This window comes from Mesitornis unicolor, unplaced genomic scaffold (assembly GCF_000695765.1).
Source record: "Mesitornis unicolor isolate BGI_N332 unplaced genomic scaffold, ASM69576v1 scaffold409, whole genome shotgun sequence".
NCBI lineage: Eukaryota > Metazoa > Chordata > Aves > Mesitornithiformes > Mesitornithidae > Mesitornis > Mesitornis unicolor.
This window is the reverse complement of record NW_010207998.1, coordinates 27,800-45,150: the sequence shown is the minus strand read 5'-3', so window position 1 is coordinate 45,150 and position 17,351 is coordinate 27,800. Positions and strand designations below refer to the sequence as shown.

At 37.4% G+C, this 17,351-nt stretch overlaps 1 protein-coding gene across 1 annotated transcript in view; it reads right to left on the bottom strand.

Moving 5' to 3' along the window:
• Positions 1-5,781: 5,781 nt before the first annotated feature.
• Positions 5,782-17,351, bottom strand: part of LRCH2 (leucine-rich repeats and calponin homology (CH) domain containing 2) — a gene marked incomplete at its 5' end in the record, with an annotated part of 27,451 nt that continues 15,881 nt past the window's right edge. The window contains 9 exons of the mRNA XM_010192335.1: positions 5,782-6,242; positions 7,400-7,477; positions 7,765-7,902; positions 9,055-9,167; positions 11,152-11,209; positions 12,281-12,331; positions 12,783-12,827; positions 14,699-14,815; positions 15,981-16,029. Of these exons, the coding sequence (XP_010190637.1) occupies positions 6,123-6,242; positions 7,400-7,477; positions 7,765-7,902; positions 9,055-9,167; positions 11,152-11,209; positions 12,281-12,331; positions 12,783-12,827; positions 14,699-14,815; positions 15,981-16,029 (769 nt within the window). The remainder of the gene's footprint in view (positions 6,243-7,399; positions 7,478-7,764; positions 7,903-9,054; positions 9,168-11,151; positions 11,210-12,280; positions 12,332-12,782; positions 12,828-14,698; positions 14,816-15,980; positions 16,030-17,351) is intronic.

The following is a 17,351-nucleotide window of genomic DNA, read 5'->3' as shown; positions in this document are numbered from 1 at the left end:
CAATCAGATTTAGGTTGGAAAAGAGCTTTAACATTGGCAAAATGGAAAGTTTCCCAAAACAATTAACTTTGCTGACAGTTTGAGCTTCTCTTTTCATATTTGTTAAGATACTACAACAGTCCAAGAAAGACTTTCTGGTTTTGTTTGTTTGAAGATTAGGATTCTAAACTATAAAAACCACATTAAAAATTCCTCTTTGAAAAGGTAGCTAGCTATAAAATATTTGAACTAAAAATGACCGATGATGTCATTTTAACAAACTGAACTTGCATTCCTTCCATAGAGATTAATCAGGTAGCTTACAGCAATTTTGCCTCCACTTGTCTCCCATGATAAAAAAAGGGGGGGGGAGAAAGGCTAAAACAAATGAGGGAACAAATATTGCATGTAACCACTATTTTAAGATAATACATTGACAGAACTGTACTATGTGAAATACTTAAAGACAACTAGAGCAAAGTGGCATTTTTCTATGTAAAACACAGGAGCCCGAACTGCTCCTATGCAGTGGCACGTTTCAACTAAAGTGCAGTTATGGTCACGTATGTTCTCTATTTTAAGTCAGTATGAGCAGAAATTTTCTTTACAGGAAGAGAACGACTTTTTACCTTCATATTCGTTTTACTAAAAAAAGGTGTCATAAAATTCTTGATTAAAAAACACAGTTCACCATTTGCAAATACATTATGTATATCCCACGGTGTGTTGCACGTGAACCAGTATTACTGTTTTGAGTCACTGATGTGAGGACAAGTGACACACTGACCTGCTCGGTCATGGGGCAGTTTTCACTCAGTGAATCACAGAATATTGGGAGTTGGAAGGGACCTCGAAAGCTCATCCAGTCCAACCCCTGCCAGAGCAGGATCACCCAGACCAGGTCACACAGGAACACGTCCAGGCGGGTTTTGAATGTCTGCAGAGAAGGAGACTCCACAACCTCTCTGGGCAGCCTGGGCCAGGGCTCTGTCACCCTCACAGTGAAAAAGTGTTTCCTCATGTTCAGGTTGAACCTCCTATGCTCCGGCTTGCACCCATTGCCCCTTGTCCTGTCAAGTTCTGTTGTTGTGAAGTTCTGTAGTTCCTGGAGTAAGCTTCTTCCTGCCTCACCACCATCATTCCTTGCTGGTGGAATTTTAAGATTGGTAAACATCTACTTATCTATTACTATCAAGTAAAGTTATCGCTTCCCTTAGTGTTTTTATTCAGATTGCAAAGATCTATTTAAGGAGCTCGGCAGCCTCTGCAGGAGGCAGCAGCACAAAGCAAGGTGTTTCTTCAGAAGCCGCACTGCACAGGCAGTACCAGTTACACCAGTAGGCCCCAGCAAGGTACCCTGCCCAGAGCTTGGCACGGGCAACCGCTCTGCACCATTGACAATGCTTTCTGCAGCACCGGGATAGAGCTACCCAAAATACAGAGTCTTTGGGGGAAACAAAAAATATGTCAAATTTCTCATTAACCTCTTAAGCAAGCTCCATGTACTTAAGGATCTGCCTCCCTCAGCATGAAGTAGCTACAAAACATCTATTTCTTTCTCTACTAAATATAAGGGCTTTTCATTACGAAGCGATTCAACGTGAAATCAACTCAGAGCACCCTCTCCTTGGGCAACTATGCCTTGACTAGTCCTGGTCTTAATGACTTAATTGTTGTTATTATTATTTATTTCTAAAAAGTCACCTGTAAACAGCAAATACTTCACCAGTTTTTGTACATCTGCTTTTGGTTTTCAAGTAGAGGTCACCATTGCTCTTGAAAGAAATATAAACATTAGCCTTATGAAAAAACAAACCTCTGGATTTATCAATATAAAATCATCTTCTATGTGTAGAAAGGGCTAAAAAAAGTCCCACAGGTTACTTTCAGTTGAAATCCATAGAATTAGTAACGTGCTGTATCTCTGCACTGGTGTACAGACTTATCCATAGAAAACAGGCAGGCTGCAGCTTGTAGGAGGTAAAACAGCTCCCTTTCATACGAGTATTTAAGCCATCAGCCAGACCTCTGTCCCTCAATACTGAGAAGACACGTGCGGTTTCAGTGAAAACAGATGCCTTTTCATTTTTTTGTTTAAATTTGGCTACAAATTTATGTCAAAATCTGAGAAGACTGCCGCTAAATGATTCCTGAAATAAAGTTTTTGCTGCAGTAAGTAACTGATGGTGGTCTTTACCGGCAGTTTGATGTGGTGACATCCCTTCTCTTAGTACAAAAGCTGTGCTTCAACCTCACTTTTCCTACCTGCGTATGGCACATCAGAAAATTTGTATTAAATGAATGAATCCCTGCAATGTTTTTAGTGGCACTATTTTTAGTCAAGAATTTGACACTGAAGTTTTGCGACAGTCAAAACAAGTTTAAAAGCCATGTTTGCTACAGTCTCCAGTTCAGGTGTTCCTTAAATCAAAGAGGTGAAACTTCTACTGAAGTCAAGAGCAAAACCTGCATTGACTTCAGTGAAGCTCTGATTTTACCCAGAAATTCTTACGATTCATGTCAGTTCTTGTTTCAAATGTATACCTCCATATTTTATGATAATTTTAATTCTTGGTTCTATTTTGGGAAGGCCTCCAGACACATGGGTCTAAGATGGTTTTCTGCATCCCCAGCAGTGTCCCAGCTTGCACGCTGGATTAGCAGTGTTACATACTGTGTGGGAATTCACCGCGCTTAACAATTACTTTAAGACCACGCAGTATCTGGGACATTATTGCTTAAATGAACGATCATTCATGTGTGACACACTGCACCCAATGACATTTTTAAAAGAAGAGAAAAAAATACACAAGGCCAGAAGCCCTGTCTGTTCATTCACCATCATTTACAGTTCATACCACATTACTGCAGTAACCTCCTATAGCATTCACAGTAACAAAAGCACCCTAGTTAACTCCTAAATTATTAAGGATAACTTAGTGCTGTTTCCTAAAGCTTTGAATGTTGACTTTTCTTCACATCCAAAGTAAAAACTGAGCAACCGAGCAAAACAGGAACAGGATATCTCAAAACCTACTGAATGTTGAGAGCAGGGGCTCTGGAATCACAGCAGTTCACCAATGTCATTGGAGGAACTTTGTAAAAAAGTAAAGAGGAAGGAGGAAAGTGGTAGGCAGTAATGAACAACGTGAAGTTAACAGATCTGTGAACAAAGAGAAATAAGTAAGATGATGCTAGGAATCAAATAGAAAGGGGATAGCAGGCAAATCCTTGTTCAGGGAAGACAACAACAATTTCCATGAGCTGCTCTAAAATTAAAACTTAAACTTTTTTAGCACCTTTTTTGCAGTTGCTCCTAAAAAAAAAAATCGTGATGGGAACAGGCAATTTTAGCAAGGCCTTAGATTATTATTATTATTATTCATAAAAGCAGCTAACAGAAGATGGGAAAAGATTCATCCAGGCAAAGTGGACCTTTTCTCAGACTGCTCCTAAGGATACTTGAAGGCCGTAATCTTTTCCCTGGAAGAATCTCAAGAAGCATGAAGGTAGCCAGAATAATTTCCAACGAATGGCAAAGCAAGACTGCTTCTAGCAAGTTTGTGGGGAAGAACTCAAGTAGTTGGAAAAAAAAAGAAATAAATTGCTATTTTAGTAGTTTAACTTCAGAAATACAGTTTAAAATTACTACGTTAATTTCATATCCAGTCTTCGTGTTAACGAGGAAATGAGTTAAGCTTAAAAAAACCCAACTGCTAAGCATCTGGCATGCGACATCAAGGGAACTGTTGATGTTTACACTGTGATATAACTTTATAAATTTAGTTCCAGTAGGGAAAAAAAGTTACTTTAAGATCAGAAAACATATTTAAATATGACAATGAAATAGTAGTGTAGATCAGTTTAAGCCAGCTAACAGAAAGCGACATTTACAGTCAGCAATCCTGTGGCTGCCAGACCGAAATGTGACTTGGTCCCTGTTGTCACCACAGCCAGGAACTGAAAGACACTTAATTATTCCTTTTGCATGGTCATGGTTCCTCAAACGTAGCAGACAACAAGCATTTTGCTTAATGAATTACATTACTTTTTCATTTTAGTCTTAGCCTGGCTTTTCAGATACTGCCTTTAATGTAAAATGTATCAAAGTTGTTAAAATGAGTATTATGCGAATTATTTCAAAACCAAGTAGATCTGAAATACCGTATTTTCAAAGGTCAAAGCAATCCAGTTTCCTGAAGGATTTATGTCACCTACGTTTTACATCCAGGGCTTTGCAAATTAACTTCTACACCAGCCTCTCCATGAGCTGTATTTTAAGATAGCACTATATAAACCACAGCGATTTTGAACCATTACACACGAATCAGTGCGTTTCAATGGATTTACAAATAACGTATCTTTAAAAAAAAAACAACCACGTCATCATCAGAAAAAGGTTATTTTTCCTCTCAGCTATTGATTTTAAGGACTGTGGTAAATGGAGTAAGGAGTAAATGATATCCCTCCCTCATTCTTTTATGAATTATATTACATGGGATCTTGATCAATTGGAAGAACCAGAGTCAGGTCTTGTTACACACTGGGCAAACATGTCCCTCAATCAAAGTGAACGTAGCCTGAAATAGAAAATCTGTGACAGTCAGAACTCTCTTCTTTTAATTTAACTACCTATTCATGAAGAACAAACTAATGCAAACAGACCTATTAATAAAATTATTACATTATTTGCAACTTGTTTGGAGAACTAAACTGTGTGCGGTTTCAGAATGTTCTCAAAACACTGAGAATTTGTGCAGAAGCAAACAAATACATGAACTCGGAAGTTCCAAAAAACCACCACAGTGGAAATTTCTTTCTTTCACATTTATGCAGAAGAGTCTAACGTATCAGCACAGTGACATTTGTACAAACTGGTGTGTGTGCTATGCCGCCCTTGTGTAAATTACACAATAAATCCCATAAACACTGAAAAGATAAACACTGGTATTTCCCAACTAAATTACGGATATACCTCTTGTAAAAATGTGATGTGAGATCAGGAGGAATATTACACAAAATCCTGAAAGTCACATCGTAAACCTGAGATTTTGGCAGTTTTAATCAAAATGTCCTACATTACTCTGTATGCGTCACTAGTCCTCACGTCTTCTTCACCGTGTGTATTGTTTGTCCCAAACAAAGAAAAGTAGACAAATTTTTTTTGTTCAGCAATACATTAAACCAAAAGTGATTAAGTATTATCAAATTAAATAGCATAAATAAAAATTATTTACAGTATTTTCTAATTATTAGACAACAAAACCAATTGAATTGTGCAATAAACTTAAAACACCCAACATCAAAAATGTGAAGTATTACTTAAACCTTCACGTACTGATTTTACAAAAAACTATTAAAATATTTAAAAATTTCCATTTCATCTATTTTAAACAAAGAAATTTCAAAAATGTTTAAGACTATTAAGCATTATCAATTACACAGGCACTTCACATGTAAACAATCTACAGTACAACTGAAAAAAAATATTTGGCACCAACCTAGAAGACTGGAAAAAATAAAATGTGTCCTTTTCCCATTGTATACTGTTTTGTGTAGTCACCATACACTCAGACTAAGTACTGGCAATGTTAGAAGTGTGTAAGTTACAATCAGGAGTGCAAAAAAATAATAAAAAAAGCTAATATTAAGCTTTTTGAGAGAGTGAAAGTGGATTACAAGTGATCAGTTGCTCGCATTTTTACCATCATACCATCGCTACATTTTCGTTTTAATCACATGATTGACTTTAATCTTTCAAGTGTATGTATGTGCTTTGTATCTCAAAATACTTCAAACAATATTTTCAATGTAGGAAAAGAAATCCAGCATTTAACTGTAACACTGTGAGATGCTAAATGGCAGCTTTAAACTTAAATTAACTGGAAAGAGAACACGATGCTACCACAATCTCTTTGTGCATCCAATTACAAAAGGAAAAAAAAAAGGAGTAATTATGTTCTTTTAACTGTCAGCTGACTCCAAGGTTTTCACGTACAACTCTGAAGTAAGGCTCTCTACAGCATCTGGACAGATATTAGTTTTTGATGGCTTGGATGTTCCCGTGTCGGAAGCTGAACTGCCTCAGAGCAATCCAAATTGACAGATGGAATGAGGAGTTGTTGAGCTTCCCAGAAGTCATGTCACATGGAGGAAAGCTGAGATACTTTCAATGTAGGCAATTCAAGCAGAGCTTGAACTGTGAGGCCAACCTTCACCAGACCCCTTTCCTCCAGAATGTGATGAGGCAAGCAAAGTCTCTCCTGCAAAATAAAGCAGTACGTGTATCAAGCTTCACTCATTTTTTCCCCCAAGGTAGATGACAAAAGCATTCTCTCTGAAGTCACACATACATCACTAAGACACTTGCACAGAAAATGTCTTTAGCTTTAAATGTCACATGTGGTTCTCTGCAGTAACAGAACAGTCAGAAACTAATTATACCCAAGATCTGTTTAAAGTGTTAAACTATGACAACATACATAGATACATAAAAGACTGGTCATTTCACAAAGCCACAGACTCTGTTTCTTTTCCTAAGCAGAGCAAGAAAAACAGGCTGATGGGCACTACTTGCTCGGCAGCCTACTTCCCCTTTCTCTTGTTTTGTAAGTTTGTTACCAATTTTTCCCTTGGGAAAACTAGGAAGTGCCGATAGACTGGGTCCTCAGTAATAAGGCATTCCCCAGGAATGGCATCTTGCAGTTTCAAAATTCAGCACAAGCTGGACAACTTTCCCAAATGCTGGCTGGTGTCACACGTAATTCAGAAGGTAAATCTTAGCATCTCTAACTTCTGAATGGCCTCTGGCTGCACACCACATAGAAGCTGTAGCAGAGCAACAACTCAGGCTTCTAAATCCATGACCCCAATTTCTTGTTCCACTAAAAAGGACCAAGGCAGTTTTTTTTATCTCTTGTAATATGCAGGAAATTTTATTTTGTTTTCCCACCCCCCATACATGGAAGAGGATGAACTTGGGCAACAGAAGCATGAATAATGGGCTACAACTACGGCCATGCTATAAAAAGAGAGCTAATCAGTTAGGCTATATATTTCTGTAATGGCAGGGTATTTCCTAGGCAGACACTGAAATTCATGCCAAAGTGAGCTGCTAAAATCAAGACTTTCACATATCACAACATCATCCTCTCGCATCAGTTCTTTTGTTTAGAAGACAATTTATTTTACAAGGAATATTATTTTTACTATAAGGAACTGACTAGAAGCTCACAGAGTAGCTTCCTCAAGTTCATGCCACAGGCCAGAAATGGGACTTCCTTTCAGATCTTCAAGTTTCCTCATCACTGTTATAATCACTACTGCTCCCCAAATTAAGCCCTCCCAAAAAACCCGAATCCAGTATCTGCTGACATTTTCTTTGGTTATTAATAGCAAGCCAATAAAACAATTAGTGTACCTGTGGAACGCCCAATTTTTTACAAGCATCGAGAAAGTTTTCAACATTTCTTCGGCACTTTGCCATACTGAGTTTAGGCTGTAAAGACAGGATGTTAGATCTTCAGCATACATTCGTGAAGGATTGTGTATTTCTGATACAAATTCAGTTACAGCTGCTAAAACAAAACAAGTTCTAGGAAGACTTAGTATATGAAGATAGCTCTTAAGCTAAACTTCTGAGCTTTGTTTAATAGTTATTGCAGAAAAATGGCAATAAGGAATGTAGCCAATTAACACAGTAAACATGCTTCATGATGGTTTAGTATCAAGCTTCAAAAGCTTGTTTTTACATAAGATGCAACAAAGATGAGATCAGTGACTTACCACTGCTGGCGATGGTACGTGAATGCTGGCAACAGAACGCGGCCTTATGTGATTGGCTAAATGGCAAAGAACTACTCCATCCATCAATGCTGCTCCAATGTCGTCCGGCAAAATGACTTTTAACCTTGATTCAAGGTTCTATTAAAAAGTCCATAAGCAAGTTACTTTCAACATCAGCTAATTTTAGATCTTAAATCCAGGACATTTTAAAGCATTCACTTTAAGAGACATTTTAATACTAAAATGAAGTAAATGGAGCCAACTCACAGCACAGATATCCTTTTCTCTTTATCATTAACCTTACATTCCCTTTGCTTTCTTGGGGGTTGGGGTCTGTTTGTTTGTTTTAATGACACAACTACATACACTAAGAAAGACATTCAGCCAACAACTACCACGACACATCGCTCTCATGCCACACAATGAACTTTCTACCCATAATAGGAAAGCACAGAATTTAAGGACAGAAATGTCAGGCTGAACACCTTATTAGCTGTTAGCATACAGAATCTGTGGGTTGAAACAATACACAGTTTTGCCAGGTGAAGGAGGAAATAACCACAACCACTTTGGGCACGTCTATTTCACTTGTGCAAGTGACATTTAAATAGCTGAGGAAAGTGTGGCCAAGAAGTGCTCACATTTGTGTTGCAGAACAGAGGAGAGAAGCGGGAAATGTACTCTCCCACCCCAGCAACAAGCCCTTGCTGCTCAGGAAGTCAGCCAGACAAGACACAAACAGCCTTCATAGAAGTCACATCCCAAATCAGTACTGTCCTGGAAAGCAGAGCTGCTGTGCTTTACAGTTAACTGTAACTCTTAAGTATCTTGAGAGCATAACTATGCGGAAAACAACTTACTGGAAGCCTGAAATTTAGATTCAGTATTGTAAGACTTGTAGCAACTTTCAACACTCAAAAAAGCACGTGGGTAGTCAGGAAACCATGACCATCTTTCTTCTAATCTCAGGTCAAATAGCGCAAATGCAAGCAGATTTATTGTCTTCCTAGGAAAATTTAAAGCCTTAGAAATTTAAAAATAAAAATAATTTTTCATTTCACTTCATTTTTTTCAGCTAAAAAACACCTTTTAGTTTCCTGGTTGGTATTTTGGTTGGACCAAAAATAGTACCAGTGTCGTCTGTTACATGAAATTCCTTAGGAAGAAATATCACTACAGAGATGCCCTTGTACAACTGTAATGATCTGCAGGCCCTTATCTTAAAGGTTTAAACTGTGGTAGAGAGCAAATCAAATACACTGCAACAGTACAGTAAATAACGGTACGTACATTGCGAAGCTGTCTTATCTGTTCCCTCTCTTCCCTTAAATGCTCCATTTTCCTCCTCATTGTAAATCCAGGATCCACTGCACCATAGTCCTGGCGGGATGCACGGCTGAAAGCTATCAAACATTAGTGAAGTTAGTTTTCAGAATTCAGATCAAAAAAACACAACTAAAAATCTACCACCAAGGATAAAAATGGGGAAAAGCTGCAGAACTTTTCAGAACAAATACACTTAAATGTCCTGATGTAAGAGACTCTGTCTATAAAACTCATCTTTCAAATAAAATATGCAGATAATCCTACTTAAGTGCAAATGGATAACTAGAAAATATGGAGCCAGAATTAACTTCAACATTGAAATATCTGAGACACAGAACTCCATCTGCACTTTTCCAAGCATAGCTTGCAATCTAGCTTTGAAAGTATTCTCACTGTGTCTATGGAGAGTGAAGAAAGGGACAGAACTCTCTGATATACAGTGAAAGTTTTAGAAGATAGAGATATATATATATACACACACACACACGTGCATGTGTTAGGTGCACATATGCAAGGACACAGTGATTGCTTATTAAAGAACTGAAAAATAGGAAGTGCCATCTACAAGTTGAGAGCTCCTTAAAAGAGAAGGTCTGTTAAATATTTATATTCACTTTACTATTCTTCATGGTCAGAAAGCCTTCAAATGACAATTCTATTATTTTATAGAACACTGGCAAATAAAAACTCGTCTGTTGCAATACCACTGTATCCTTAAGTATTTTATTCCATGTCTTTAAGCAAAAAACTCAATACTTACACCTTTGGAACTTTCTATATTGTTTCTAATAGTTTGGATTTTAGCAAGAGATCTAACAATCAAAAACTAACAGAAATTTTATAGATACTCTTGAAATCACTGCTTTGATTATGAGAATATGTAGTTTGTATACAGAAAAACAGAAGTGCATGTTACCAGTGGTATCTATGGAAGCATTTAACACAACAAAGACTTTGGCTTGTAAGTAAGAAACAAAATGCCATTCACTTTCCCAAAACTGAATGAAAGGGATGCTGCTGTTTCATGGACCTGAAGGAGGTCCCAGGAACCCCACTACTGCACTGAGAAGATATGGGCTGAAAAGTCCCAAACAAGCCAGCTTCCTCCTACCAAATCTGCACCCTCATGCAGCCAAGGATGTAGATAACGTAGAAGCCTCTAAATGATCACAGCCAGGCATGTCCTGGTCCATGCAACTAACCCAGCTATTTCTGGCATAAAGGTTTCATGCAACTGCTTACAAATCTCCAGTGACTTAAGAGCCCTGAAGAAGTCACTTGCCTGACCTCAGCCAGACACAATCTGTCACTGAAGGCTCACAGGCTCATATTAAGGAGGTCGAGCTTTGCTACCATAAACACTGAATGGAATTAAACTGAAGAGTTGAGATCATTCGTAATGAATTTGCACAGAAAAGAGTGGTATTAACCAGAAAAAGGATTGCAGAGTGTCTTTTATAAATTATGTTTTACACTGTTGACATTCAATATTCACATTGACACTTGCAAACAAAAGAATACTGTAACTGCAAAAAACCCCTGTATTAATTATACCTAGATTTTACAGGACTCAAAGTCTGCTTTGGACAACACAGCTTTCTTATTAGGATATGGCAGAGTCTTAGAAGAGTCAGGGTGCAACAAAGCACTAAGCTGTAAAACTCATGGTAAAGCTCTGCTCTAAACAACCTTTCACAGGACAAATTACAAGTCTACTTCTCTTGAAACCCTCCTGCATCAGCTATCAGGTCTCAAGAACAACTGCATGCTGTTCTTTGACAGAGACTAAATATGCACAAAATAAATCAGTGGGGAAAAAAAATAATTAAAAAAAAAAATCACTGTGTGACTTGGAGAACTTTCAATTGAAATTCGTTTGCCAAAGCAGCTGTCTAAGTCTTTCCCAGTACTGTGCTTGTGGTAAGTACACCGAGTAGATTGCTGCACTGTGGCATCTCTTCATATTCATTCCAACACACGCATCTGCTCTCCTTGCCATCCACTCCAGCCCAGGAAATAAACATCTGTTCTATCATGCTATGCTAGAGAACAGCAACTTACCTGACCTTGGTTTGAGACCAAACGGACCATGAGTGTTACTGTCTGTCCTTTCATAATCCTGTTAAGAGATAAAGTAAATTTTCTTCCATTCGTTAAAAGAATTAACTGTTATTCCCATCAAGATAGCGTCTAAATTATTCCTCCATAAGAGAAGTGAGTTCTACTGCTTAACTGTAACACATTCTTTTGAAGGGGACAGTATTAAATAAATGGAATGAAAGTCACCTCACTACATGCAGATAAAATTACCTTACTGAGGAAGAAAAGTAGAACTGGATTAACTACAAATCCACTCTAAACCATTTCAAACTACTGCAAACCATTCTGTGAACAGTTCTAAGCCAGCAGTACACAAATGCCACTATCCTCCCAATGCTTAGCATCAAAGCATTTCTTAAGAAATGGTTACTTTCAGTTATGAAGGTTTTCCTCATTTCACCATCTAAAGAGAGATGCACTCAGTAATTTGGCATGGACATGAGATATCCTTATTTCAATTCATGTCACTGTATTTGGAAGATGTTCTCATTCTGTTCCCTCGGGTTCCTCATTGGCACGAGATGGAAATGTTAATAATCTTTGCTTTATTCAGAGCTCAGCAGTGTAGCGTAGCCACACAAACTACACAGACAGTCCTTAAAAAAGGAAGCAACTGGTGAATGACGCTGCAAGGCTGCACCAACAAATGCCACAGCCAGAATCATAAATTACAAAACTCCCTAAGAAGCTCCATTTGGCTCCCCCATGATACATAAAATACTAAACCACAAGTTTTACTTAAAATCCTCTGTATGGCTAATACATAGAGGACATCTACAAAAAACAAAGATCAGTTTTGCCATATTAGCTGTTTTCGTTCTAGAAGATAATGGAGACAAAGCAATGCACCTTTCTACACATCAGTCAAAAAAGAAGAAATCTAGGTGAGCTCAGACAGTTGCAAAGGTAACACAATGGGTGACACCTGTCTCTAGTTTCCATCTATTTTTGGACTTTTATTATGATGAAATATTTCCATTTACAGTGTCAAAGGAAATTAACAGCTTTATATCTGCATGGAAAACCTGGTGACAAGTAATGTGCACAGAGAAACGTTTGCTGAACGAAAAACAAAACCACAAACTTGTACCTCAGACGACACAGGAGACTGTGGGGACACATTAGTATTATCACTGTCTTGCTAAAAAGAAATCAAAAAGATGACATTACAAAAATGAAAGTTATGATCTAACAAGAAACATGAGATTATGAAATACACAATACATGAGGCACGCAACATTTGTCAAGTATGTGACAAACCGGCAGCAACTAAATTTAAAAACATGTAAGTCAAGGAAATACTGTCCACTACTCATGTTGAATATTACTCCTACGTTACCTCTGCTTCATAGGTGAATTCCCTATAGCCAAGGCAAGTAAGTGTCCTACTTCTCCCCAGTACACAGTTTTGATGACCTTTTTCAAATAAAGCAGTATAGCGCTTGTTTCTGCCATGGCTTTGAAGGCAAAGTTTGTCTGCGTGGACTCTAGCCAACGTTTTCCTGATCCGCGAATGTGGCTTGTAGGTGTTCATAAAAGCCAAGCGAATAAAATTGTTTTCTTAACTATTTTACACAATTACTATTTCTCACCTCATCATTTTCATTTCCACTTGAACTCTTTCTGGAAGACTTGTACTGCAAAACACACACAATTATTAAAGTGCATATAAGGTTTTCATTTGAAGTAAATGGCTTGATACCAGTCAGATGTCACTTATTACCTACCAGTGAAGCTGCTGAGAAAACACACATTACAGAATCAAAGGAGCAAAAACAGAAACAAGAGAGAAAAGATCATCTACCTCCTAGGCGAGCCAAGATCTTCATTATATTGACAAGAGAGTAAGAGCATTTTAAACCTAAATACTTCTACAGCGTGAACTCTGACTGCATATGACAGTCGATCCAACTAAAAAGATCTTAACAACTGCAACTCTGAAGCACTATTTGTTAGGAAAAAGTCTGCAACTTGTGAAAATTACTTTTCCAATATGTTTTATTACGGAACTTCAAGATTGCTTACACTGACTGACTTGACATTGTAAAAAATTACATTAAAAAAAATTTCAAGATTTCCTTTACAACTTCAAAGCCTGACTGCATTTTTTTATCTACAGGACCAGCACTTCTTCCACAAGTCTATGGGCCTTTATCACTGTGCCACCTCCTGATTATTCTGAAAGCGCAGGAAACGAAGGAGGGATTGAAGGAAGGAATTTACAAAAGCGGTATTTAGGAAAGTAAATGTACTTCACTGTCTGCAGAGCAAGTGTACAAAAACAAATCCAGGAAAAAACCAGAACTGGCTTTTTTGCCAGAAGAACATGGACACAACATGAACTGTATTTTCACTGGTTCCTCAGAACACCAGTGGTAGCTATTTTTTTCCCCCAGTTTGCCATGGAAAACAGACTCTGTTTCACTTCCTAACTGCTTTGATTTTGCAAGTGAAACTATCAGTGATAGCGATTTTTGTTACTGCCTCTTAATTCACTTTTGAGACATGTCTACAGCTGTATGCAATGATTTCAGGTACCTTGCTTCACCAGAGCTCAAAACCAAAACCTCTATTAGCATTTAAAGACATCCTTTAAAATTACAAGGAATCACTAATGCAGGTCTTTTGTATTGTTAGCACAGCTGTTTAATGAGACAGATGACTGAATTCTGATTTACTTGGAAGTTTTCCCCTGCCCTTCAAAGGGCAAAAGTATTTAAGGGATGAAAAACCTGGAAAGGATACAGCTCCATAAACTCATCAGGAACAAAAACAATAGCTTCTATAATCACAAGAACGTATCTGAGCTGTATGGCATGCTCTGTTTTTTCTAGAATTTAATTTCTTTGAAAATCCCTAGCATTTTAGAAAGATGTTTGATAGCAAAGATCCAAGAAAGTAATTTCATGAGTGAAATTTAATCTTAATTCAGCCTAGCACTGCCCAGAATTCTATTTCTCTACCATATCCCAAAACAAGTTTTATCTCATCTGCTGTAATTTCATACCCATTCTGCAATAAGAAGACACTGACATCTGGTGACCAATGGTACACATGACAGCAGCAAGACAGAAAATTTCCTGTCTACAATGCGAAGTAATGCGGCGAGACCCAAAATGCCTAGAGCATTCTTATAACAAAAAGATAACGTGTATTTCCCTTGCACTACCGACAAGAGAAAAGTCCTCAAAATGGATGGGGAAGGACCAGTGACTGAAGATCAGTTTCTGGCTTTACCAGAGAACACCTGTAAATTACTTTCTTTTATTGAAAGGCTAAACAAAGTCTTTGGTCAATTTTTTCCTCCTGAATTTCCTGCACTCTCACATTACCCTAAATACATACATATATATTATTTAATACAGAAGAGCCAAATGAATGATTACAGATCACATGCAAAGTTAAAAGCATGATAACCTCTGAGGTTTTCTTACCCTCACTTGGTTATAAACCTTCTGCTCTCAGTAAGAAAGAAAATGTCACCCACACACACACACCCCCTCATTACCTTGAAATATTCTTTTCTAATTTGTTTACTCCTCCTTCTTTCTTCATTCTGCCAAATCACCGGCTGTGTTTCTGGCCAATGTTGCTCATTCACTGAATCCTTCTGGTTTTCCAGTGGCTATAATGTTCAGAAATATTTTTGTGTTAAAGGTAAATACACCTTGTGTGCAGCATTAACTCAAATTATGATGAACTACAATTATGAATTGTTTGCCTCTCAATCTAAATTTATGACATGAAAGTGTTATCAGTCTTAATGGTGATTCTGGTAGAAATCCCTTCCTTCCTTTGAAATCCTTAAACTTATTGCATGAAAGAAAGGATTTATCAAGTAATTCTTAGAGAAAATAACAACCTTTTCTGTATTGAGTCTAATTTTTGCAGGTATGTTAGGAAGCCAACCTAAGGTTGCTATAAAAAACTTAAACCAGAAGTGTGGTGAGCCACTAGCACGTCGAATTTCTCAATCTGAATACTCATTGTACAGTAAAAGGATGGCTACAAGACTATTTAAGTATTTCTCTGCTGTTCCTAGCTAAAAGATTATACACAGAAACTAGCTGTAAAAGAAATCTCTCTTTCCAAGTATTGTATTACAGAGTGTATTCTGAAGAGACAGCAGAAGTAGATTTACTCTGAGTATGCGTGAATACGTCTATTTTATGAAAGATGGAAGCAGACAATCTGAAGTGACCATTTAATAACAACACCAAAACTACATCTCTAGCTATTTCATATTAGAATATCAGGCCACTTAAAGCAGTTTTAAGTATCTGATAGATTAAAATCTAAAATAACAAGAGTACTCTCTACAGTTTCATTGCAATTTTACTGTATCATGCAAGCTTCTCAGTGAGGTAATGGGGAACGAAAGGCCTACATAATTAGAATTTAAGAACTATATTTTACATTTACAGTTTTACAGGTGTACATTTAAAAACTAAAAACCTCACACCACCACATTATGGTGAGTCAGTAAAATTTTTATGTAAATAAATATTAAAATGAATTAAAACTTACAAAAGAGTAGTCTCAGTAAGTCTCAACTTAGTTACTGTATGTATGCAAATACAGTGGACAGTATAAAACCTTTGAAGAACATAAGCATCAAGATAATTTGACTTGTATGTAGTGGAGCATGTGGTTCTAGCTTTGAAATCTTGAAACTAAGTGTCTAAGCAACCGTATGAATGTGTAAAAATTTTCTGCCAGAAATACAAAACCAAAGAAACCAAAACAATCACTCAAATATGAAGTCACCACCTTTGCATTTGAATATTTACCTGCCAGCTGTAAGGGGTGACCGGAGAATTCACTTCATCTGTTGAGACACTAAGAATTAAGGTGAGAGAATTATGAAATTTACTACTTTTTGTGTACTTCAGAACCAAGTTATTTTTTGATATTAAAAAGGTTAATACTATTAAAAAAGCTTCTCTGCAGCACTATAGTTTGGGGGTTTTTTTGCTTCCTATATAAGGATGTCACAATGTGGCTAAAAAGCACGACCATTTGACCAAAATATCAAATCATATGTCACTCTCCTGTACCATATGCTGACAATAGGTCTTCCCCACTAGAGTACTTTATTCAGATAAAGCTTTATCTTGAGCATGTTGACCTTTCGAGATTACTAACACACCTTCATTGTTTTCTTTCTCAAAGCAACCAATTAAACATTTTGTTCAAAGCTGACAAAAGATCTGTTCTTCAACTTTTGGAAGACTCACAGGCTTCATTTCACTATCAGCTCTACATAGTAGAGTATTATACTAATAGGGAAGGGAAAAACATTTTAAGATAGGACAGTGAAACTGCAATATCTCAGAAAAATACACTCTGGAACATGGACTGCCTGAGACTATTGAAAGTTCTCAGAATAAAAATATTTAGATTTATTTATATTTAGTGTCACCTCAAGTTTTTCTAAGTGTTTCTGTGAAATTCCCTTCCATTCTCTTACCAGCAGCCATTGTACTCTGACAGCTGGCTTGGAAGCTGTGCAGCATACCAAGAAGCTGCCAGCTGGGGACTGAAGGCAAAGAGGACATCACACCGGGGGCAATTACAGTAAACGCTGAAGGGAAAGCAACCAGGCAGTCGGCTTCTGCTGCGTTGTATTCCTTCTCCTTCCTTTTCCTTTGTTGGCCTCAAACCAACAATGCTACTTTTTAAAACTGTTAGGCATACAGAATGTGCCTGAATCACGTCCAATAGCTTGGTGAGCAATCCAGCTGAGAATTGCAGGTACTGCTGCAGTAAGTTTTGTAAGAGTTTTGCTGTTGATACGTAAGTATCCAGTAACTACAACATACATGACAGATTTTTCAGGGATAGGACATTCTTTCTACTCTGTTATTTATGCAGTGTGTGATTTGGGTTCCTATATATCAGTGTAACAACCCAACAAATAGCCTGGAACAACGACTTTAGCTTGTATGCGCACCTCAAAATTAAGGGGGTAGAGGGGTGGCTGGGGTTTTTCTGCAGTCAGAAATAGGAAGCTGTGATTTCCAAGGGTAAATACAAGTGTCTGAGTATTTTTGTTTGTTGTTGGTTCGTGGCATTTTGTTGGTTTTTTGATTTTTTTTGTTGTTGGTTTCTGTTCTGTTGGGTTTTTTTTTTTGTTTTTGTTTATTAAATTCAAAGGAAGA